At 33.4% G+C, this 26380-nt stretch overlaps 1 protein-coding gene across 5 annotated transcripts in view; it reads left to right on the top strand.

Moving 5' to 3' along the window:
- The window catches only part of LOC128231131 (uncharacterized), a 74125-nt gene extending 48032 nt beyond the window's left edge, over window positions 1-26093 (top strand). For all 5 annotated transcript variants that reach the window (XM_052943559.1, XM_052943561.1, XM_052943558.1 and 2 more), the window contains 8 exons: window positions 176-4786; window positions 4916-5026; window positions 7093-7233; window positions 8235-8386; window positions 8702-8881; window positions 12761-12955; window positions 17620-17784; window positions 20021-26093. In XM_052943559.1, coding sequence (XP_052799519.1) covers window positions 176-4786; window positions 4916-5026; window positions 7093-7233; window positions 8235-8386; window positions 8702-8881; window positions 12761-12955; window positions 17620-17784; window positions 20021-20105 — 5640 coding nt within the window. In that variant the 3' untranslated portion in view covers window positions 20106-26093. The remainder of the gene's footprint in view (window positions 1-175; window positions 4787-4915; window positions 5027-7092; window positions 7234-8234; window positions 8387-8701; window positions 8882-12760; window positions 12956-17619; window positions 17785-20020) is intronic.
- The last annotated feature ends 287 nt before the right edge of the window (window positions 26094-26380 follow it).

Here is a 26380-nt window from a genome sequence, read left to right as displayed (position 1 = left end):
ATGTTCAATTCCCCTTTCCCCTCCAAAACAAATGAACCTCAAAATAACATTGATTTAAAAGTTAAAAATAGTTCTTGTGTTTAAGTAAACAGTCTCTATATAATCTTCAAATGTAATTGAGAAAACACTTGAAAGGAAGGCAAATCTTGTTGACTCTTTGGTTTTTAATTTTCAGGATGTTACCTCCCCTAGATCTGATGAGGACAGTGATATTTACAAGGATCGTCTAGGCCAGCCTTATGAACTCTCAAGATCAAGGACATTCTTCAAAGATGAATTCATTCTTGAGGAGAGTCGACCTAAGGACCCATTTATCAGGTCATCTTCAGGGAGTGATACATTGTCTTCAAGCGGAAGTAGCCATTTGTCGTCTTCATCGACAGATTCACCAATGACCTTGAAAGGAAAAGGGGCAAAGTATTTGAAAACAAACTCTGTGAAAGCCAATCAACAAGTGACTGGTAAAAAGACAGATAATGCTGGTGGGGCTAATAGTGATTCTGGGGTCAAGGTCAATGAGAAAAAGACTCAAAATGGACCTCAAGGTCAAGGGTTAAAGGTCAATGGAAGTGGTATGCAAGACAGTAGAAACTCTCCTGTGATAAATTCTAAAACGAACGGCAATGCAATGGCAAGCAATACCTCAGTCTTACATTCCATGGCAACAAGAAATGCATCAGTGGTAACTGCTAACAACGGCAATGCAAAAAATGCCAACAATAAAAATGGTGCTACTAAAAGTGGTCAATCAGGTGGATTTATTGTGGTTCATAGTGAGTTTTCAGACATAAGAAGTGAAAGCGAAAAGAAAAGGGACAAAATGTTTAGTAGGAATACGGAAAGAAATGATGAAGTCAAAAGCGTGGGTGAAGCATGTCCAGATAAATTGAATAACAATGTTACAGAGAAGCAGAATGAATCTCCAAAGAGTGGTATAAATGGACCTAATAAGGCAAGTGAGAATGGTGCTGCTAAGGGAGAGTCTAAACCTGCTCAAGTATCTAACGCAAAGAAAAAGGCTCAAGCAAAAATGCAGAATGTCCTTCAAGTGGTTCCTACAAAACTGACTCAAAATATTGTACGGACCGCCCCTAAAGCAGTCAAAGAAAACAAAGCTGAGACAAAGACAGTTTCAAATAAGGTAAATGCAAAACCAACAGGAACACAAGGTGTTAAAAATGTAAATATGCAATTGTCTCCTTCTGCTCAAGTTGTTAACAGAGTTGCAGGTCAAGCAAATGCTGCAAGTGATAAGGCTGATGACTCTCCAACAAAAGATAAAGAAAACATAACAGACAATAAACAGATGGTTTCTCAGGTTTCCGGTCAAGCTGGTGAAACAGATAAAAAGGACAATGCCAATACACAGAATGTGAAGAAAAACAATGTAAATGTTATTGGTAAAACCAATACAGCAGACAGTTCAAGAATGGCTCAAAATGATAATCGCCTAGGTGCACAATCAAGAAATTCAGGCTTTTCTGTGCCAAAGAGTACAACACCAGTGCAGAAACCAACAGCGGGTAATGTGCGTAAAACAAACTCAAGTTACACACAAAGGGTTCAGACAAACAATCCTTCAAGCTCAACATTAGAAAAAAGTATGTCTGAAGCTAAATTAACTCTTAACACTTCTGTTGCGAATGCCACTGCAACAAAAGCTGCTGATGCTGCTTCAGCAAGCAGTTTAAAACCACAAAAGTCTTCATCTCCAACAGATCTTGTTCCGCCATCAGTATGTAAAACAACTTCAGTTTTAAAGTCTTATAACATGTCTTCAAATCAGCCAACAGTTACAAAATCCCCTAGTAGTGGATCATTATCATCAGAGTCAACAAATGTAACAAAATCGACTGCCTCACCAACAACAACAACAACAGATTCTAATAAGGCAAAAACAACGAAACATTCAGTACTGTCTAAGTCAGTTTCTGAGCCAATTCAAGCTAAAGCAAGCAACAGTAAAGTGTCAAATTCAGGTATAAGTGTCAGTAAGAGTATATCCCAGATGCCTTGTGTAGGAACAGTTACTTCTACAAGAGGAATTCAAAAATCTCCATCCATGTCAAATGTAGAGGAAGCTAAACCGAATAAACTAATGTCATCTTCAGACACCAGAATTCAGAAGGATTCTATTTCAAACAAAAAACAAAGGCCAGCTAGTGATGGATCTGTAGTTGTTGCTACAAAAGAGGAGGACAATCTTAATCCAAATGGTGTAACCCCATTGGTTGACATACTACCAGAGGGCCTTGCTAAGATTAATAGGAGGAATTACATTGATATTAATAATCCTATTACTACACCCGTGATTGTTAACCCCTTTGAAGAACTGGAACAAAATAGAGAAAAAGAAAACATGCAAAAACTTGGTGCAAGAGCTGTAACAGCAACTGAATTTGGTTTTATCATAGACAAACCGGCAATGGAAAGATCTAAGACACAAGCTTCATTAAAGAGTAGAGGTAATAAAGGTACTAAGAGATCTAGTAATAAACCATCATCTGCTCAGAGCAGAGGGGCAAGTGCAAGGAAGAAGAGATCTAAAAGTAAAGAACCCGGAAACAAATCGGACAATGAAAACTCAAGACCTAAGAGTGGCAAAAGTGGAAAGAGAGTCAGATCTGGAAAAAGAAAGAGGAAAGTTCCTGGTGATAATCTTGGCAAGCAAAATGAGCAGGATGATGTGGCTCTTATAGGCGGAATTGGTTGGCAGATTGCTACTTCATGTATTGATAAGTCAGATGCTGACGCAGTTATGGTTAGTGCAATTGATTCAAGTGAGTCAGATTCTGAGCTCACTGAAGTTGTTCCAAGTACAAATCCTTTAAAAATTGATATACCAATAGATCATCTTGTCATTCCAAATGCAATAGAAACACCATCTTCTGTATACTCACCACGATTTAAAGAAGTACCCTCAGAAAGGCATGAAAAAGAGCTTGCATTCGTAGACAATGATGGTTATAGACCTATGAACCTGGATATGACCCAAAAGAGTGTCAGTAGTCAGAATAGATCTGGAGTTATTGTTGGAAAAGATATGCCTGAAGACATTGGAGATTTCTTGTCGTATCTGAAACATGAAGACAATGAAGTGTTTGCTGAAGATGAGGCGGAATATTATATTGATGATGATTACAGTGAGTATACTCAAGGAAACGGTATGGATGATGATGATGATGATGATGTTGATACTGATGATGATGAGAATATAGCTCACAGAGTACAATTCTTTCATGATCTAACCCCAATACCTGAATCACCATCACTTAGTAATACATTGACTTCTATTCAGAAGACAACTGCTGCTATTCACAACTTTGACAAGACCACTAAAGATCATGAACTTAACAAGTTGTTAGGTGAAACACCTAGAGATAAAACTAGTAGTAAGGATACAAGTTCTACTAAAACGGACAAGAGCAGTGCAGGCTCTCTTAAAACTAATTCATTGAGAAATAGTGGAAACACCATCAGGTCATCACAAAAAGATTCACAGAAATCTCCAATTACTAGCGCAGCTCAGGCTAAGAATCAGCAGATAAGAAATTCGTCCTCCAAGTCACAGACATCTAGAACATCAAGTCTCAGTGCTGAAATCAAGGAAAGGGCTAATAGAGCAATGTCAAAGTCTCTCAACTCTCCTAAGGCTAACATAGGAGAAGTTAAAAGTATGAGTAAGACGTATACTGGTGCTACAAACAATTCAGCAAGTTTAAGAAAAAGTGGCTCTAAAGAAAAGCTAAGTAAAAGTCAAGATCTCACAAGATCAACGAGTGTAGAAAGTAATGAGTCAAAGCAAGGTGGAGGTGATACAGCTGACAATGTGCAAACTAAGGAAAGAATTGACAGTAAGGTTATGGACTTAAAGAAGTTATTAGCAGATAAAATGCAGACTACCCAGAAACTGTTGGAAGACTCTGCTCCTTACAGTTCGTATAAGAGAAAGCAGAGTGAAGAAAACTCTGAAGGACTTGATAGAGAAGGAAGTGAAATCAAACTTAATATTCAACCTTTGACTGAAGAGAACTTGAAAGCTTTGACTTCTAGAACTGATGAAGATGCTAAATCCACAAGAAGTTCCAGGAAAGAAAGGAAGTTCTCTGAGACTAAGAATGAAACAAGAGATGATGATATGAAAGAAGCAATTGATGAGATACTAAGTAACACTTTTCCCTCTTCTAAAGGGACACTTAAAGCACACATGTCAATGCGAAGTGCTAGTAGTACACTGACTGAGGCTGATAGAAAAGTTCTTGCTAAAATGGTAAAAGAAAACCAAGAATCTCCTTTCCACGCTAAACAACAAGTAAGAATATCTAGCTCATATGATGAATCTGTGACTTTAAACAAAGACAATCCTGAGCTAATGAAAAGATTTCATGCAGATAATTATAAGGTAGGTCAGAAGGTACATGCCATGGTTGAAGCTGGAGCTGACAAGGGTAAAGTCAAAGCAATGCTGAATGTGGACAATGAAGCTAAACAACTGGCTAGAATTATGAACAGTTTTAAACAAATGGAACTCTATGCAGGAACGAGTAACAATAAGTCGTCAAAGAGAGAAACACCAAGAAGAGATGGAGACCACATGTTCAGAAGTTTGTCCAAGTTTGACCAGCACTTGTCAGGAGCGGGACACCACCACTCGGGCATGCCACCGAGGCCAGGGTCGGCAGGTGCTGGTAGGCACCGTCCTGGGAAGTTTACAGAAATCAAGGGAGGCAAATCTGCTACCACTGAGACGAGAGAGAGGCTGAGCAGTCCAGTAAATGTCCCAAAGGTATAAATATTTGGATAATGTAATCTATTAAAAAATATATATATATTTTTTGCATATATATTTGTTTTCATGAATGTATGTTGCATCAGAATTTTGTAATACAAATATTATAATGAAAATAAATTACAGGACCTGGCGGATGAGTTTGCGCGCAGCCCATATGTCCGTGTGAGCAGTCAGGAAGATGATGCCATAGATGAGCTGGCTAAAGTGATCAAAGTATCCTCTCATGATAGTGAGGTGGGTAAAAGTAATTCGCTCAATTTTGAAGTAATATATACAGTCAAACGCCGTTGGCTCGAACTCATTTGGCTGGAATTCCTCGTTTGCTCGAACTGGATGGTAAGGACCCATTTCTTTAAACTGATGGTAATAATTCCCGCTTGGCTTGAAGTTTCCAGGGCTAGAGGTATTTTCGTCGGTCCCTAGGAGTTCGAGCTGTAGTAAATATTAAAATTCATAGCCATATATTGATATATTAGGCTGTATATCTTGACTTGATTTTTTTTTGTAAAAGAAATTAAACATTTATTAAGTCTTGGTCTTAGTTTTATTATGTCAGGGCCTTTGTCTTATACAATCACCCTAAGGACAAAGGTGTATAATTGAAGGTTTCACAACCCCATTAAGAGAGTTTTTACATACAGTTGAACTTCCTTGGCTCTAACTCTCAGGGACCAGAGAAAATACATCGACCCTTGGAAAATTCGAGCCAAACGGAAATGCATACGTTCAGTTTAATGAAATCGGTCCTTTAAATCCAGTACAAGCCGACGAGGAATTTGAGCAAACGGGGTTCGACTGTATATGAAATGCATTTTAAGGTATTCGACCCACAAATATGTGAATTTTGAATGCCTGGTGATTCTTTATTATCTTAGTATCAATTTAAACCGAATATGAGAACAGAACAACACAATTTGAAATACTTACCATAAATGTAATAAATAGGTTTTGAGACCTTGAGACACAGTCGAACCCTGTTCAACTGTATTGCAAAATAGGTTTTTACGTCTGATTTTATTTCAAATTCAAGAGTTAATATACACACTGTAATTCCAGTGTTGTTGTTTTTTTCACTTAAGGGAATGGTGGTGGCTTTGATAGGGTTGTTTTGACAAGGTTTTTTTACCTGGACAGGGGAAAATATATACTTTTTGAAGAGGGGAGGAGGCCAAAAAGGGCTGCAAAACCCACTGTTACATATAAGCCAACAGCAGGCAAATACCTTTAAAATGCTACCAAACATAAGGGATCACAAGGCATCAGAACTTAACTTGGAAGCGAATGGGGTTATCAGAGGACTAGCTTTTTTGTGGGTCGAATTCCTTATGGCAATTATGTAAAATTACACAGTATGTATCAACACTTTGAATGGGCCAGATTTTTGCATGGAAAATCGTGTACAATTTCCCAGTAAATATGAACAATTTGACCATGACAAATCAATATATGGAAAACCCAAATCTTGATAATGACTCATTTGAAATCTAACTTTTACAAGTACCTGACTAAAATTGTTGACACTTATGCAACCCTCATTGTAATGGCGAGGCATACTTGTTTTAATACTAATGGGAAAACAATGCTCTTCAGCAAATGCAGTTCTTTTGTTCTTGATAAAAACTTAATCTTCAAGGTTATCGGAAAATAACACTAAGACTTTGAATTCTTCTTTGATAGTGATAGTATTTTCTTGAAGAGTCCAAATGGTCAATTGATGCTTAAAGTCACGTATAATCTCAAATCTCGAAATCACAGTTTTATGACAAAAATGATTTGATGAAAAGTTTTACATTGCACTCTTGTAAGCTAAACAATTTATTTTCATTTTAATTTAAAAATAATTGAATGGAATATCACAGAAAATCCATGATTAAAATCACTCAATTTCAAAATTTTAAGACCCTAAAAATTAATTGAAATAAAAAAAGTACAAAAAAGATGCAGCTGTGACCCTAGCATCTTTCATTGTTGAAGATTGATACAAGTGTGTCGAAGTTTGTTTGTTATCATTATTATCATTGTTATTATAATTTTTTATATATATATATTCAAAGAGCATTTTTTGTTCCGATAATATAATAACTGCACTTATTGGCATCAGAAATTACCCTTTAAGACAAATAAAATAAAGAATTGTTTTTCAAACATTAATCACTTAAGTCATCATGAACAAGCTGACAGTTCATGTACAAAGCCGAGCTCTCACCCATTGATGATTGAAGAGATAGGTATTAATCTGTACAAGGCCATAAAAAAAAATGAAAAACTGTATCCATATAAACATTTATTTGTTATTGAAGGAGGACCACCTGAGTATAGCAGACAGCGATCACGAGCGTGCGGACAGTGCGTGTACGACACTGAGTTCCCATTCCTCATTTATGGAGGAGACAATACAGTGGAAGAAAGGCAACGTCCTTGGAAAGGGAGCATTTGGCACTGTAAGTGAATGCATGCATAAATGAAATAACACATGGCTTTGGTAAGTTCTTGTTCCAATATTGTACCTATTTAAAATTATATGCTTAAATTTCCAGGTCACTAGCTCGTTGTTATGTTTAGATACGTTATTTATGTTTGTTATTCTTGTTGGAAAATAGCTCATTGAGTTAATGTTTCTTGTTATCATAGACTCAACTTTAAATAAAGATTCTTGTATTGTATATTGTAAGTGATGCATTTTCATTATGTGTGTACTTTTTCTGAATCAGCGTTTGTTATGTTGCGTGAGTCAATCCTCAGACAGTTGGAACTCCGTGGTAAAAGCTTCACGTGTTTCCTCCTCAAGTTTGTGTGAATGAACAATACATTGCCATGAATGTTCTGATTCTGATATGTCAGAATGTGTGTGACTTTTTGCAGCACATTGTTTACGTTTTGTTTGTTCTATCATTTAACAGTACTGTCTGAAACGTCATGTTCTTTCCAAACCACTTAAAACTGGACTTTGAATTTCTTTAACCTATTCTTTATAACAGTGGGGAATTTTAATTGGTGTCAAGATTTGATGGGGCGTTTTCGATTTGTTTAGTAAGCAGAAAATGCTAGCTTAAATTGTTCACCGATTTTTGCATTTTGTATCAAAATTGTCCCGTCATATTACTCATATTGAATTTGATATGTTGAACGGTTAGTGCAGTAGTTACTGCATTTGATTGTCAGCTAGCCCACCCGGGTTTGATTCCCAGCCTGGGTGCATGTGAGTTTCGTTTGTAATCACCAAGTCAGACTAGTGGGTTTCCTCCGGGTGCTCTGGTTTCCCCGAAAACACAAAATCACACTCTCGCGACTAACAATGTGCTATTAAGAATGATTAATATAATGTTGAAATAACTTGTTTATCAAGGGGTTGTAAAATAAATAGGTTTAAATCGTACTGAATTTAAATTGAATCTTATTTTATATAAAGTGATAATTTAAGTCTAATTTTTTTCGCTCCTAGGTATGGTGTGGGTTAACCAGCGAAGGTCAGCTAATAGCGGTGAAGCAGATCGAACTTAACACAGCGAGTCAACAGAAGGCGATGAAAGAGTATGAGAAAGTCCAGGAAGAGGTCGAACTGCTTAAAACGCTTGAACATAAGAATATTGTTGGGTAGGTGGAATGATAGATAAAACATGTCTTATATAACAAGGGGAGATAACTCTAAATATTGATTTTTATCCCTTCTAGGCTTTATATCATCAACAAACAATAAAAAACTGTTAACTCTATATTGACTTCTATCAAAATAGAGTTTTAATTTAGATTAAAACAACTAAATATTTTCTTTCCCAAAAATCATCATAATTTTCCGATACTTACCTTGTTTATAACTTTAAATTGATTCCATAATCAACATTTGAAACATTATTTTAGTAAAGCTGATCTAAGGTTAAAATAGCCACCCTTTATGTTTTACATATCCAGTTACCTGGGCACAAGCTTAGAGGACAGCATCGTGAGCATCTTTATGCAGTTTGTACCGGGCGGTTCGATCGCGAGTATTCTTGCAAGGTTTGGGGCTTTGGACGAGGCTGTATTCCGTAAATACACGAGACAGATATTGGAAGGTGTTGAATATCTGCATCAGAATGATGTCATTCATAGGTATGTGGGCTGTGGGGGTTGAAGGGAGTGTTTATTTATTAGCTGGTCTGTCATTTTGAAGAAAAATGTTTCAGGTTTTGTCATTGCCTTGGTGACGTTGTTGTCGACAGCATTTGCAGCAGCAATAGCAGCATCATTGTTGTTCAAAATTTTGAGCCTTGGTCTGTCTTTTGGAGAAATATGTTACAATAAATTTGGTCATAGCCTTCGTGTCATTCTTGTCGAAGGCATTTGCAATGGCAGCAGCAACATTGTTAGCATGAACATAACTCTCGAACTGTCTTTTTGAAGAAAAAAGTTAAAAAAATATTTGGCATAGCCTTGGTTTCGTCGTCGCTGACAGCATTCGCAGTGCCAGCAGTGGCGTTGTTAAGCATTTGCAGCGGCAGCTTTGGCGTTGTTATGCAAACAAATTTTCCTCGGTTATTACATCTTTTAATGTTTTTCAAATGAACTTAGTACAGTCTATAACTTTAACTTTAATTGTTGTGGCTTTATGCCCTTTGTTTGACTGAGAACAAAATCGACGAGCATTGGTGTTCGTTCCATGACGCTCTTGTTTAAAGGCAGCAAAAACTTTTTCATTTTTACTTCTCGAGGTATACTTCTTTCTCATCAAACAGCAGGAGATATTCATGATTTCTGTAAAATTAAAAGGGATATTGAAAAAAGCAATTTGAGCAGTTGTTTTAAGAACTTATATGTTACATTTTGGACCGAATGTTTAATAAATCTTCATGTATCAGACTTTTGGCAAATGCTTCCTGTGGCAGCATTTTATAATGCATAGCTACACATGGATAATTTAGCTCCTGGGTAAAAGAAATGAAATCGCAAATCAAACTATTGCAAAGGATAGCGATTTGGGTGTAAATCCAGCTAAAAAGCGTATCCATCAAAAGGTTAATAGCATCTTCGAATACAATTTGCAAGGAATAAAACTTGATCATTTTTCATTTGTTTCGAATTCCTCTGACTAAATGCACTTTCAGGAAAGGTCGTACACTCATTTAGAATTGTGTCATTGTGTGAAGGACAGTTAATAATCTGATCACCGCAATATTATTGAAACTGTATAGTCCTTATAAAGACAATTGCATTTTCCGGTTAACCAAAAATAGACGGGGCTCCTGCATTTAAGTGGCTGTCTATTGTTGAAAGCTGGTTTCCTCGGACTTGTATTGTTCATAATTGTATTTGATGGAGATAAATTATGTAAGCATTGTTTTCGTTATTAATCAAAGGAAATTGGCGATTGTTACTTTTGAGGGATAGTTATTTGGCAATTGAGACCACTTAAATAAAGCATGGTTCAAATATTGTCCATGGTCGATTTAATGAAAATGAGTAGGATTGTTTAATTGTCTGTTTATCCTAAAAACCGCAGGACTGTGATTTCATTGATATTTTTTAAAAATGTATTACTCCTGCTATAACAAACACTTAAGTGGAAATTTTAATGTCAAGTTTTATGAAAATTGACCACATGATATCAATTGTAATTCATTAGTATTTGTTTTTAACAATCCCATGATTTCATGAATTTTTTGAGGTCAAAAGAGATATCTATATAAATATAACATGATAAATTATTGTCTCGTCTTAACATCAAACAAATCATACAAAATCACTTTTTGTTGTAATTGATTTGCCTGGGTATAAGTAATATTTCGGAACAATAAAATTAAAGTTAACGTGAGATGAGGCTGATCTGATCATTCTCACTTATCAGAGGTTTTACAATGACAAATCGAAACCTCTGATTCAAACACTTTTTAATCGAGTAAGACTCTTTCTTCATGGGCTATAGGCAATCTGCAGGGTTTGCCAACTCCCAGCAAATCTATAAATAGACAGCAGATTTCTCTAATTGGCTAATTTCCATGTTTGCACTCAAAATCAAGGGTGATTGAACCAGAATGTTGTATACAATTCATCATGGTTCTGGTGTACGAGAATGTTCTGAATTTGCAAGAAAAAAAATCGCTATAGAAATCCCTGATCTTGCGATATTTTGTGTTATGTCCAAAGAGATGGCTACTATATGCTTAATTGTTGCCAAAGGTTTAACATGCTCATTATCGAGGGCTATTTATTTGCCAATCCGTGCAAACATCAATACCAAATATTATATAGTGAACATCTATACCAACTATACATAGTGAACATCTATACCAACTATACATAGTGAACATCTGTACCAACTATACATAGTGAACATCTGTACCAACTATACATAGTGAACATTTGTACCAACTATACATAGTGAACATCTGTACCAACTATACATAGTGAACATCTGTACCAACTATACATAGTGAACATCTGTACCAACTATACATAGTGAACATCTGTACCAACTATACATAGTGAACATCTGTACCAACTATACATAGTGAACATGTGTACCAACTATACATAGTGAACATCTATACCAACTATACATAGTGAACATTTGTACCAACTATACATAGTGAACATCTGTACCAACTATACATAGTGAACATCTGTACCAACTATACATAGTGAACATCTGTACCAACTATACATAGTGAACATTTGTACCAACTATATAGAGTGACCTTCTGTACCAACTTTCATGTTTTCCTCATAAAATGCATGACATGGGTGATTTTGAATATGAAATTCTCTTACAAAGTTTTGTTTTCTTTTTCTTCTTCAAAATAAATAGTATCACAAACAGCTAAACGTAGATAATTACAAAAGAGCTCAATATAATAGTGTCACAACTTTAACTAATCTGTAGTGTTGCGATTCATTGCCTGCTGTATTCTTTAAAAGAAGAAGAAGAAAAAGATGAAATTCTCTAAAATAATTAACAATAATTACAGTCAAACCCTACTGGCTAAAACTGTCTGGGACCGGCGAATATTCATTGAGCCTCAAATCTTTTTGAGTCTAGCTGGAATTTTTACCTGCAGAAAAATAAATCGGTCCTTTACATCCTATTCGAGCCAACGAGAAATTTAAGACAAGCAAGTTTGAGCCAATGGGTTTGACTGTATAACAGAATTAAAATAATGTTTCGGCCATCGGGGCCTTTAATTTATGAGGGTGTTTGTAATACAAGAGACATATACATAATGTATTGTGTGGTTTTAACTTATTAAATATGCCTTTATTATATTTTTATTATTATTGGTTTGCCTTTTATTTTCCATTTGTTGTGAAATGTTTCCTCTTGGAAGTTTTTTCGATCACAAATCACAATGGTTGAAAAATCATTAAATACCTGCTTCCCTAAGATGACCAGTATATAACTGTGATTTGCAGATTTTTATATGATTTCATAGTAATTTAACTTGTGACTTAAACGTGTTCTTGGAAATTATCTCATGTTGTTTTTTTTACACAATTGTGTCTTTATAAAAAAACTTCACTTATTTTTATAATAAGTTCCTGTATATTAGAAATGGTAATAGTTTTGGAGATTTTCGAAATTTATTTTTGTGTTCAATGGAGATAGGAAATTTATGCATGAAAACGATCAGCAAATATGCTGAAATTAAACATACAAGCTGAATTCTATATGAAAAGGTTGCAATAGGTCATATTATGTTTATTTTTGCTTTTCTTAACCATTAAGTCGGCTTAAGCTTTGCAAAGATTAGACAATCCCATTGGCAAAAACATAGGCATAAACACTAACTTAACAAATAATTTTCATAAGCTCAGTTTTAAATGACATCATATTTTGAATAACGCTATGTCTGAAGGAGCACAATTTTGTTTATTGAATATTAATCATTTAAATTAAGATAAAAAACAATACAACAGAATCCAATATAACAATTATTTTATTTCAGAATATCCATTAATTTGCAAATTTTCGTTCATAATTTACGTTTAAATTTTCAGGGACATCAAGGGAGGTAACGTGATGCTTATGCCCAACGGAGTTATCAAACTTATCGACTTTGGCTGTGCAAAGCGTCTCTGTATAAACCTCAGTATGGGACAGTCGCAGATCCTCAAATCGATGAAGGGGACCCCATATTGGATGGCACCAGAGGTCGTCAATGAAACCGGGCATGGGAAAAAGTCGGACATCTGGTACGGAGGAAGTTTGATATAGATTGGTTTAATTTTGCAAAGTTATTTTTTTATTGGGATTTTGATGAATTAACAAGGGCGGAAATTTATGAACTTTACTGTTGATTTCCGATGTCATATAGCAATGGCATTGTAAATTTTCAACCTTTACACTATCGGCTAAAACCGACAGAAAAAAGAAGCAAAAAAATATATCTCTCAAATTAAAGCAGTCAAAAGTAGGCATGTAATATTTTTTGATGTGGATAGAAGAAGGCTTCAACATGTGCACTACTTGGATGTAGAAGTTGAAATATTTTGCACGTTCGAGCGTTTTGGCATTGAGTCAACCACAGAGACTTTTTTTGGAAAATTATTTCCTGAAATTGGCCACGTTTAATTAGATAAACTGTTCACTCTTTTAAGAATAAGTTAAATGAAAATTTGATAATCATAAAGATTTGGAATTTCCAAGTATTTTTAGATATAAAAAAATATGTTTAAATTACATGGGTCAAATTAATTTTCCTTCCTTTTAGAAAAAATATAATCTGATAATAAAATCAGACTGGAAAGTTAAGAACCATTAAAAATACTTCAATCTTTTTGAAATTACAACTCTTTGCATTCATTCAAGGAAAAAACAGCATAATTCGCAATTACTGTTCAGAATTTCCGTAAAACGATATTCAAGAAAATATAATTGGTAATAAATGACGGGAATGAAACTGTTGTCCTGTATGACACGATCATGTTTCATTTTAAATTATCAAGGGGTGAAAGTTAACTGATTCTATTAGCTGCTTTATCTGATTTTAGTTAAAACCTTATGGCTTTGCCCTTTTTTTTGTAACTGTTTTTTTGTTACCTTTTTAAAACTTCCTGAGGGTCGCTTCAATCAGGGATTTAAGCTGTTAATTATATTATCTTAAATCTGTGTAAGCGTCACAAATGGCGATACATTTTCAATGTTGGCTATTAGGTTTAAATCACTGAAATATGTAGGAAAATAATGCAATTATGGCAGTTAATGCTGCACTCCCACAGATATACCATTTTACAACTTTTTTTATTTTTTGTCTTGGAAAGAGCAAATTTTTGCGTAAATATCTGCAAACCAATGATTGCTGACAAAAAATCAGATCGTGGATTTCATATTTCCGTTAAATTTTTTTTAAAGTTTTATGTTTTAAACCGTTATTAACGGTGTAAGAAAAATGCATAAAACATCAATTTTTGAACTTAAATATAAAAATCTGCGATCTGTTTTTTGTCAGCAGTCTTATATAACTAGTTTCCATTAATTTTCATTAAAATTTGCTCGTTCCAAGACAAAAAATAAAAAAGTTGTCAAAACATTCAATCTGTGAGAGTGCAGCTTTAAATTATTTCAATTTACTTTTCTCAATTTACGTTTAAAATAGACTTTGATCTTGATCAAAACAGTTCCTGGTCCCCAATATCGCAAAAAACACTAAAATCAAATCTCAATCTCAATTCATTAAATTTAACCACATCAAAGCATTGTTTGATTCAAATCTGATTTTTTTTATTCTTTTTAAAAACATATTTTCTCATAGAATGATTTTACAAATGTTTTGAAATTCTTGAGTAATGGAAAAAAATGAGTTTTTCTCAAATTCAGAAGAAATAAATACAGAAAAGATACCGACAATTTATACCAAACTTTCGTTATTTAGAAAGATACTTGCAAATATATATAAATATTGAAAATGAAATAGCCATCGTGAAAAACAAATAAAATATCCATTTACATAAATGAAATTTATTATCATGAAAAAAAAAAAAAAAAAAAAAAAACTTAACATACAGTATAAAAAATAAATAAATAAAGAGCTTAGCTTAATTGTGTAAAAACCGACTTAAGTAGTTTCAAAAACTTGGGGCCAGGTATTCTTGATCTTTTTTTAGACAACCCTTTATGGCCCCACCGGCTATAGCATTATTTTTTTTATCTCATGATCATATAGAATAGAACAGAACAGAACAGAAAATTGACATAAGCTTGTACAAAGTACATCATCTTCTTTACTACATATGAATAATAATCTCATGTGATATACCCAGTCTAACATTTAGTTAGTAAGCTTTCCATTTACTATGATGACAATTCTAAGTTTATCTGTTTTTCGGAGAAAAATTATAAAGTGGGACTATTGTGATGGTGGGATGGTGCTGTTGAGGTCATCAGCGTTGTGGTGCGAAACAATCAACCTTGGCCATAATTCAAAAAAAATTTCGAATGATAAAGACAATTGATCATAGTTCAGCGATGATCGCTATACAACTCTCTTCTAACATTTTTAGTTACGGTACGCTATGGATTCTTAAGTACGGGAAGAAAAATAAGCTTTCTATATGTTATATCTCACTGAGCCGATTTCTGACCACTGCGCACAAGAGTGAACAGACAAGCGTTCGTTCCAAAGCTCTCCACTCAACAAGTTGCACTATGGATTCTTAAGTAGCAGAAGTTTTGTTCTTAGTAATGCACCAGTCAATTTTAACCATGGCCCCCTTAGGGGGTATACCGGGGAAATGGGCGGTGTTTTTCCCTTTCAGGTGGCCCCGCAGTGCCGGACGAATGTGGTGGTTTTGTCTTCGCTTTAAATATAGCGGGGAATGGGCCTTACCTAGTGTCTCAGGGGTGCGGGGGCATTTGGCGGGGATTTTACCATCTGTTCGTCCCCGCAGGACGGCGATTTTAGCCGGGGTTGGCTGGACCGAAAGTCAAAGTCCTCGCTATTCCCCGGACCTGGGGGTGCCGTGGTTTAAATTGACTGGTGCATTAAGACATACAATGGCAGACTTGTACATTCATGACTCACTTTTTCTGTTATTACAAATATTTCTGAAATATGTGCTATTGTACCCGTCTATCTATAATGTCTGTGTTTATTTTGCAAACTGCGCGCATGCAATCAAGAGCAATTATAAATTTTGATTTTCCAAGAAGCGGTGATTTTATTTGTTAAGCAAGCAAAGATTATATAAATTTATCAAAGTTGAAGCTTTTTACAGCCATATACCAGTAAGAGTAGTTTTTTTTTATGTGGTTGCACTTTTTAGAGGTTAATTCGGTACAGCCATCTTTTTTGAGGAAATTATTTTCTTTACTTTTCTGAAAACAGTATTTATAACTATTGACATAATATATGAAAGCAATTTCGAAAATAAGGCAGTTATATAGTGTTTTTTTTTATTTTTACCTCTGGAAAGAAGATTAAAAAGTTATATATCGATATGATGTGATATGGATTATTTAAAGTATAATACAGCCTTACCATTTTTTTTAAATTTCACATGTGTAATATAATTTGACATTGACTTCATTTCACCCTACTAATTTGTGTCAAACATTTAACTGAAAAATGAATAAAATCTTCACTTTTGGCGCCAAATGTGTTGAGCAATAAAAAAATCCTACATTTGTTGCGATTTTTTCAAAAATTAATTAAACTTAGGGAAATGTTATGGAAAAGTCCAGCCTTCGAGGAGCAAAACAAAAAACTTAGCACAGTGGTTCGAGTACCGTACTCGCTTCTCGCCTAGGCCACCTGGGCTCGATTCCGGGCCTGGGTGCATGTGAGTTTGGTTTGTAGTCACCAAGCCGGTGAAGTGGGTTTCCTCAGGGTACTGCTGGGTTTCCCCAACATCACAAGCCCACACTCTGGCGTCGAATCGTGCCAATGAGAATAATTAATATTATGTTGAAATAACTAATTTCACAATCGTAAAATATTTAAGTTTAACTAAACTGATATGAAAGACTTGAAGGGGAAATTTTTAATAATAAATTTTGATTTTTAGTCTTTTGTCAGGGTCACAAGGAACTTTATCGTTTCGAAACCGTAACACAAATAGGGAAAATATTGTATATGTTATGGTTAATGAAGTGCTCTCAGATTTTAATGAATAAATAATTGAGCCATTTATATTCATTTAACAATTACGGAAAATAACGATATAAAAATATAGAACAACTGGGTCGCAAATGCTCAAGAGTATTTTGCAGCAAACAACATTGAAGAATAGGCAAGCAAAATTAATTATGGTCATGTTATATATAAAATATTGCATGATTTAGAAATGAATATTTCTTGAAAGGCATGACATTATAGTTTGATGACATGAAGGAAAATCTTAATGATTAAGAAAGAGCGCAGTGAGTGTGCGAACAAGCCCTTCTTAATCACTAAGATATTAACTTAAGGTCATCTTACTGACTTAATTATAATACAATCTCATTGGCAAACACATTGTCAATGCGAAATCTGATGCAGGGCAGTGGCAGTAGGCAGAACTTCAAAAACCGGGGAAAGTTGAAATTTTTAATAATTTGTTACCTGGAGAAAACCCACTTGTCTGGCTTGGTGACCACATACCACATTCACATGCGTCCTAGCCAGGAATGGAACCTGGGTCGCCTATGTGAGAAGCGAGTGCGCTAACCGAACAACCTGTTATGTCTTGTGAAAGTTCTGATCATTGCAAAATCAAGGGATCAGATTGAACCTTTTGAAGGATAGGGGAAAATATGCCTGATTTCTTCACCCTTCTTGTATTAAAATTATTCCAACAATTTATTCACACAGAAGTTAATGTTTGCAGGAAGCGTGTGCTATTTTTTATGTACTCAATGAACAAGAATTTCTCTATTGCAGGAGTGTTGGATGTACAGTGTTCGAGATGGCGACCCGTAAACCCCCGTGGGCCGATATGAACCCCATGGCGGCCATATTTGCGATAGGGTCAAACAAGCCTGTTCCCGAGTTACCCGACAGATTCACTGAAGAAGCCCGCAACTTTGTTACCCTCTGCTTAACCAAGTATGAATGCAATTGAAGATAATTATTTTAGTGTGAATTAAACAAACAAACGCACTTAAATTTAAACTTAAATTTGACCAAGATCATGTTCGAAGTCACAAAGACTTGAGGGCAAAAAGATTTGCACACTGTCCATAGTTTATAATTGATACATTGGGCCGATTGATCAGAACTTTGTTAAAGTTAACAACGTGCAACAACATTGCTGTTAACTTTTAAACATAAAATATCTGATTTGTGCTAACATATTTAAATATTTGTAAGTTCAGCTGAATCAGTGGTCTCAAATCTTGTTTGTAATACAGCAGATTACAACTGTATCCGGTTAACTTCCAGATCAGTAACGATTTGAAAGTTAGCAACGTGGTTTATTTTAACAAAATCGGCCCATTGTTCATATATCATGTTAACTTGTATATACAACTGCGTATATCAGGTGACGTGAAAAGGTTAGGTCATAGCCTTGAATTTGTTGGCTCTGTGACATCATGTAAGAACTATGATTTAATAGCATTGCTATGCGCTAATTTCTTTTCACGTTTTGTATTTTTAACACCGTCTTTATTTGATGGTATTTTATCTTCAAGTTTATTCGCAAATTTATGAGAATTAGAATTATCAATAACTCGCTATAATAATAATTAAAGTCTCTATGTAAAATAAGTTTTAAACAGCCTTTTTTAAGAAAAAAATTCTGCATCAATTCAAACAAATATGTCATTGATTAACGAAGATTTCGCATCTGTTTTGCAAAGTGAATATTCAATTTTGTATTTTGTCTATCAAATTGCCTAAACCATGCATATGCATTATGTAACCCTGAATTGAATTTTAATACAGTTCATAAAGCATGTTTAATGGCTTTAATGAATTTACATGCATGTATTTTAAGCCAACAGTGATGTTAAAACTTGGAAGGTGACATATAAAGTCAGATTTATGGCCAGATCTTGGAAAAAAAATAAAATAAAAGTATTATCGTACTTAAAAATTTGAATATTAATGTGTTGCTATGGAACAGAAATAAACAATACAAAACATTGACATCTACATCTATATGTTACGTCATCTCAGTCACGCTTGACTTTTATGTGACGGGTGGTATAGGGTCAAGAAAAAAAGAATGAAATGATAGGAAAGATTAGAGTAAGCGGATAGATAAAAGAAGAAAAAGTCTAAAGTACTTATTGTCAGTTACGTTTTCACCTCCTTAACCTAAGCCAATCCGGTTATGGTGGCCACTGCCTGCACAGCCTTAAGAATCCTCGAATTGAGACCTAACTCATAAATGTACTGTTTAAAATGTTAATATCGCCATAAAATTATTCAGTCCTGTTTTATGTACATTGTCCGTAATTATGCTGACTCATTTTCAAATTTGTTGTCATGCAGCTACGATGTCACAAATATAGCAATCTACCCTGTTGTTACCATACCGAAACACGGGCTCAATTTCAGGACATAAAATACCAATTTATTTGATCAGGACAAATTAAACTTCCATATTACATGGAAAAAAACAAGATACCTGCAATTAATTTAAGTGTATTAAGAAAACCGAGCAAGCTGATAGGGTACCTTTCATCCCCATGACAACAGTTTTGAAATATGAGTGATTAAAAGGAAGTCAAAAAGTATCATAAATTAGATAACGAACCGTTATAATGCAGAAAAAATATATTTTCCTTATTTCATTGAATTTGATTTTTATGCAAATACAAACAAGATATTTTGACACAATATTGACTTATTATATTTCAACAACAATCACATGAAAATCGACCTTTGTATTATAAATGAAAATTTGATATTAATGTCACAGTTTTTAGCACTCAAAAGAAAATAATTTAAATCAATTAATAAATCCAATTAACATAAGCAAAGCCTTAAATTAAAATCTTAAATAATGCTTCAAGTATATTATGTATCATGTATCTCCCAAATTTAAATGATTTTGTTTTTCATCAAACTTGATTAACCTATCAATTAGCATAAGATTATTTTCAAAATCTCAAATCCTCAATTCTCTCCTTCACATAGAGTGCAGAAGGTAAAACTGTCAGCATTTTATGTGCTAATCAACTATTGCTCTCCCTGAGCCAATTTGTGACCTGACTGCGTGCAAGAGTGAATAGTATGTATCTGATCATTTTAAAGCTGTGAGTTTGTTAAAGAAAGTATATTAGTTTGTTAAAGAAAGTATATTTTCAACGAAAAACCAATTTTTGTGTTGCAGAGACCAGTCAAAAAGGCTCTCGGCCTCCGAGTTGCTCAGCGGAACATTCCTGAAGAGACGATCGAAAAAGACCTCAGTCTGCTGACCTGTAAAAGAGGCAAAGTCGTTCGACATTGCTGGATCTTAGATTTATGCCTATAGAGCAAATGACAGTTCAGTGTGAAAATGCTGATCAAGTTTATAACAGCTAGTATCAGTATAGAAGTCGTTTGTGGGATCGACATAAAAGACTTTAAATAGCTGCAGAATTTCAACATCACCTACTTTGCATTGAGGAGTTTCGATTGTTTTTTTACAACCGCGTTAACTCTATCCTTCAGACAGACAGACTGAGTGCTATTGCACCATTTAACCACATAATGGATTTATTGGTAGGCGTCTCGTTAAGTGAAGATGAACCTAGTGACATTCCCTCATTGACCTGGCGGTTTTTAAAGGTTATCATTTTGGCAATCGAAAGAGTGACATCTTTTCTGCAAACTTAATGTTCCAAATTTCGAAAAATTATCTTATTTTAGACCAGCTGTGGAGTAGATAGTTAAAATGCACATAAGCAGTTAAAGCTCAGGGATTGCATTGTTCAGGAGAAACCGACACCTGCGTACAGGTGTTTGATTTAGAAGTTTGAAGAAAGATGCACAATATTGTCATCAAAGTATTGGGTCAGATTGCATGACAGGTTGCTATTGTGAACACCAAAAGTTAAAGCAATACTTTAGGCACCCACGACCCAGATTAAATGAGATTATTCTCAAGCTCTTAAAGCTGCACTCTCACAGATTTACCGTTTTTACAACTTTTTAATTTTTTGTCTTGGAATGAGCAAATTTTTGCTTAAATATCTGCAAACCAATGATATAAGATTGCTGACAAAAAATCAGATCGTAGATTTTAATATTTCCGATAAAAAATTAATGTTTTATGGCTTAAACCATTACTTATGGTTTAAAAAAAATGCATAAACATCAATTTTTGAACTTAAATATAAAAATCTGCGATCTAAGTTTCTGTCAGCAGTCTTTTATGTCTGGTGTCCATGGATTTTTGGCAAAGATTGTCTTGTTCCAAGACCAAAAATAAAAATGTTGTCAAAACGTTCAATCTGTGAGAGTGCAGCTTTATGGGAGAGTGTATTATTTCAATAACAAGGGTTGTGAGTGACTTTAACTGTTGTATATTATGTTGTCGAGGACAACCATGTTGTCTAGGACAACATTCGATAAAAAGCATGCGATATAAGTGAATAGCATTGTAATTTATATGCCAGGTAGATATTGAATGGTTAGGCCCATTTTACTTAAATCCGTTCCAATATGAAGGTTAATGTGTAGACAAAAAGCAAATAAATCCTCTTAAACATGGTACAAAAATAAAAATTGAAGCAAAATGGAAACAGCGAGCTAGAAAAAGTGGAAAAAGGAAAAAAAATCCTTTGATTATTTTTACTCAAGACTTATTGTATTGCTCATGCTAAAATGGACACATTTATGAATAGAAATTGATTTAGAGTTATTTTACCTATTTTTATAAATAAGCATTAAACACCAACTGGCAGAGACTTGTTTGAACAGAATTTTGTAAAACCAAGCTTAAATTGAATTAATTTTCAGTAACGTTATTTTTAAAATGCTTTTCAACAAAATAGAGAATTTAATATAATATTTTTTAAATATATATTATCAATAAGTATTATCTAATCTTTTGATACTGTTTTATCACTGAATCAAGCATTTTCTTCATTTTTCACACGAAATCATATTTTTGATGTCTGACCCTATGCAACGTGAATGAGTCAAAGATTGCCTATGACAGTAAAACTAAGCAATTAAAATTGTCAATAATTGTTACGGTCTTTTGTTAGACATTAAATGTCATACTGATTAGACAATTAAGCTTTCTACAAGTAAATACAAATTGTTTTCTATGCAAGTCATATACTATGACATCGCCGTTTAATCGTATAATGTTGGAGCCAAGCCATGATAGGCTTTGTGATACTGCTGAAAGACATTAAATAGCGTATTGTTATTCGATCGTAATGGTTGTCAAATTAAAGAAAATAAACATAATTTTCTTTAAATATGATGCAGTTCTTTAACCTTTGTAATGGATGTCAAAATTCGCCATTGTTAGCCAGACTAGAAAACTGCAAGCGTATGCCTATTTTAATAATTTTGCATAATTCTTCTGTATTCTTATTTGCTTAAGGGCCCATAGATCTAAAATTTGTTTGAGTTTACAACATGATTAACGACCTAGTTTTTAACTTTAAAACTTGTAATATTTTATCATATGCTAGCATAATTATATATAAACAAATACATATGAAACAGTTGTCTCAAATTTTGCGAGAGATACAAGTGTTTCCATTAAAATTCCAGAGCAGTGAACTAAAAGTTAACAATAAGTACATTAACATCGTTGTTAACTATAATGAGGGTCTGAACAATCGACCCTAAGAAACTGAAAGCCCTTAGCAGGTCCTTATTTTATTTTAAATTTTTGCTTTTGGGTTTAATTTCAAAAGAATATTTTTTCAAATATATTAACAATCTTTGTGAAAATGCATTTAGGATGTACATGCAATTTCGCATGGGTTGCATGTATAAACAATCATATAAGATTTCATGAGTTTTCAAATATGTAATGTATCATATATAGATCAATGCAATAAAATCACTTAGACAGTTATATCATAAACAGGCCCCTCAATTTCTCGGAAGATCTTAAGTGTCAAGCCGAATTTCTTACTTAACGTTACTAAATTAGAATTAGTCAATTGAGATTATCATTAAGATAATTAATTTCCTTGTAAAGTCCTTAAACTCTTAAGAATACAAACATTACGTGAATTTTACCAAAACAAAATTAGTTAGCTTAGTTTAATCATGTTATAAGGGGCTTAAAATGTTTCGAGAAATTGGGCCTTTTAATGTATAATCACGTAATCCTTCCAATAAGATAAATAATGTTTTGTGAAAAAATTAAATATTATATTTGTATCACTGTGCTTGTGAAAGTTTTTGCAAAATAATATTGGGCCAATTGGTAAGAACTTTGTTAAAGTTAGCATCTTCGTTAATGTCACTATTGTTAACTTTTAAATCGTTACTGCTCTGGAAGTTAAATGTATACACTTGTAATATGCAGTATTTCTAACATGACTTGAGACAAATACTTTAGATGTACTTGTTTTACTTAAATATCTGTGCACATCATCAAATATTTTACACTTAAAAGTTAACAACAATCTCGTTAATCATGTCGTTAACTTTAACAAAGCTCTGAAGAAATGGTCCAATGTTATATAAATTTAGATGTTTATGGTTCAATTTGAAATTATATCATAAATGATGTTGCCATCATTATTATAAATGTGCCCAACTATTATATTAATGATGTTTTATGTTTGTAACGCTATAAATCATCAAATTAGTGATTTTTTCTATAAATAACGGTATACTATTACTTTCATGGACATTCATTAGAAAATTTATTAAACTTGTTTACCAATATTGATGAAAACTCGCCAAGCCTGATTTTTATCAGTTCTAAATTATTAATTTTACTAAATTACGTTATGAATGTCACTACTCATGTCAAACCGTCTATGTATATCATTTGTAAATAAGTGAATTTGTGATAATGCTTTTAAGATGAAGTTGAAAAATGTGAGACAATACTAAATAATGTTCCAAGTTAAAAAAATATTTCCAAACTTTTAGTTATGTATTAAGTAGATAATTTGTGTATATTACTCATCTTTTCTTGAATACTTTTTTTCAATAATTTAAAAGTTGTACAATTTGTGTATTGATTTGTTTTATGGATGATTTGATGCTGTTAAATTTTCATAAAACCAATATCGGTTTGAAAAGTGCTTTTTAGAAAAGCAAACTTACTTTTTATGCGTTTTTACAGAGATTTAGAGATATTTATTTGTAAGAAATATATTTTGAAATAATGACATTCATTAACTCAATTAGTGCCAAATGTTTTAAATCAGATGTTTATTTCAATGCTAAATTCTTATTATGTTTTTTTCTATGTTGTTGTAAATGCTTCAGTGTTTAAATGCTTAAATGATATTCTAAGCTAAATGCTTATATGTTTTATTACTTATGATGTTGTTGAAATGCTTATATCTTTATTTCTAAGCTAAATGCTTATGGTTTATTTCTAAGCTAATTGCATACATGTTTATTTCTAAGCTAAATACTTTAGTATTTATTTTTAATCTAAATTTGGAAGTGTTTATTGCTAAGCTAAATGCATAAGTGTTTATTTCTAAGCTAAATGCTTAATGGTTTATTTTTAAGCTTAAATGCTTATATGTTCATTTCTATATCGATGAAAGGCTTAGGTATATATTTCTAAGCAAAATGCTTAATACAGGTTTAGATGTACATGTAGTGTGTTGTATGTAATAAAATCTGTGTATATATTGTGGGAATTAAGGGGCATTTTTACATTGAACATGTATTAACATACATTTGTAACAATATGTATATATAAATTTTAATGTCATTGATATGAATCATCCTATTTTATGACCTCCTGTTTTGTTCCTTGTCCGCTGTTGCCGTTTATTTCTTTAATATTGAAATCATTGTGTTCATTTAGCCTGTTGAAAATTTGATAGTTTAGTTAAAGATTCCTTTCATGTCCTGTTCCATATTCAAGTGACCTGGATGAAATCTTCCTTTTTCATGCATGTACATTTTTAAATGATTTGAAATTTTTAGACTTTAAGCATTAAGAGTATGTACATAATGTAGTTCTGTATGTTGAGCTGTTAATCTTCTCAGAAAGTCTTAAACAAGTTCAGGAAATTATTTAGCAATTGAAATTTTGATGTAGGCACAAGTTGGGCCATTTTATCAATGACTTTTAGGATTGATTTTGTACATAGGAGTGATTTCTTTTACCTAGGAGATATTTTGAACATTGCAGTACTACTGTTGAAAATCTCTCCTACTCCTAGGTGCAGTTTCACTCCTAGGAGTATTAATGAATCCTCAAGGATGTCATTTCGTTAAGACTCTTAGGAGCAATCTCATTTTTAGGAGAGATTGTTAACACTGTAGTACTTCTGTTGAAAATCTCTCCTACTCCTAGGTGTAATTTCACTCCTAGGATCAGTGATGAATCCAGAAGGCTGCCATTTCATTAAGACTCCTAGGAGTGATTTCATTTGTAGGAGAGATATTCAACTGTGTAGTACTACCGTTATTAATCTCTCCTAACCTGCTCCTAAGATTATTGATAATTACTTCAGGTATTGTTTCAGTGTCACAGAAAATACATGTACATTTGATGTAAACATACCAAGGTAAAGTTTAGCAGAATCTGATGTAATGGTATGACTGAATAATGATCTGTATATACTATATAGTGTTTTGAGGCTTTGTTTTACTTTTAGAAGTTAAAACTATGTGTAATTATTCAATGAAAATGTATTGATTTTGGAACATACATAATTTATAGTGCCAATACTTTGTTCTGCATATCTGGTCGATGAAATGAGTGGAATTTATCAAAATATGCATTTTGTAAGAAAGCGATATTTTTAAATGCGATTATTATATCATATATTTGTAAGTGTAATAACATTATATATGGAAGAGTATATCATTTATACAGGTGATGTGATCAATTAGTCATGTTAACTTGTTTAATGTTGACTTTAGTTATAACATGGCATGTGGCAATAATTATGTTGACTTGTTCACTTAATACCTAAATACGTCAACATAATTTATTATATTGTGTCTAGTTAAAGCTTGAAGGTCAACATTTACCAAGTTAACTTGCAAGTTATAACACAACATATCACAATAAATCTGTTGACTTGCTCATTTATTAAACAAATAAGTTGACATAATTTTTGCGACATGTCTTTTCAATCTCGCAAGTCAACATTAAGCAAGCTGACATGACTATATGATCATAAAAGCTGTATATACTATATATCCTTCCATACATTATGCAATTTGTTGTTGACTTAAATGCATTCTATTTCTGTCTTCCATGATGGTAATACATATTTCTTATTAAAAGAAAGTAGATTATTGATACAGTGTTGTTTTTTTGTGTTGACATGTTAGAAAGAATATTCTGGAAGTGAGGTCGATTGTAAGCACAAACTACATCCAAGTATAAAAACAGCCACATCGGTTTCAGCAGTCTCGGTTACAGAAGTTTCAGTTACAGTGGCCTCTGTAACAGCTGTTTTGGTTACCACATCAGTCGCAGTTACAAATGTACACATGTTTCCACTGAAGGTGGATTTCTACAAATTTGAAAAAAATAAAGGTATAGCAGGGGGTTGCGCCATCCATGTGCAGTAGTCACCTATTT

The sequence above is a fragment of the Mya arenaria genome, chromosome 4, assembly GCF_026914265.1.
Source record: "Mya arenaria isolate MELC-2E11 chromosome 4, ASM2691426v1".
Classification (NCBI taxonomy): domain Eukaryota; kingdom Metazoa; phylum Mollusca; class Bivalvia; order Myida; family Myidae; genus Mya; species Mya arenaria.
Note: the sequence above shows the minus strand (reverse complement) of the source record. Positions and strands in the feature narration are given on the sequence as shown.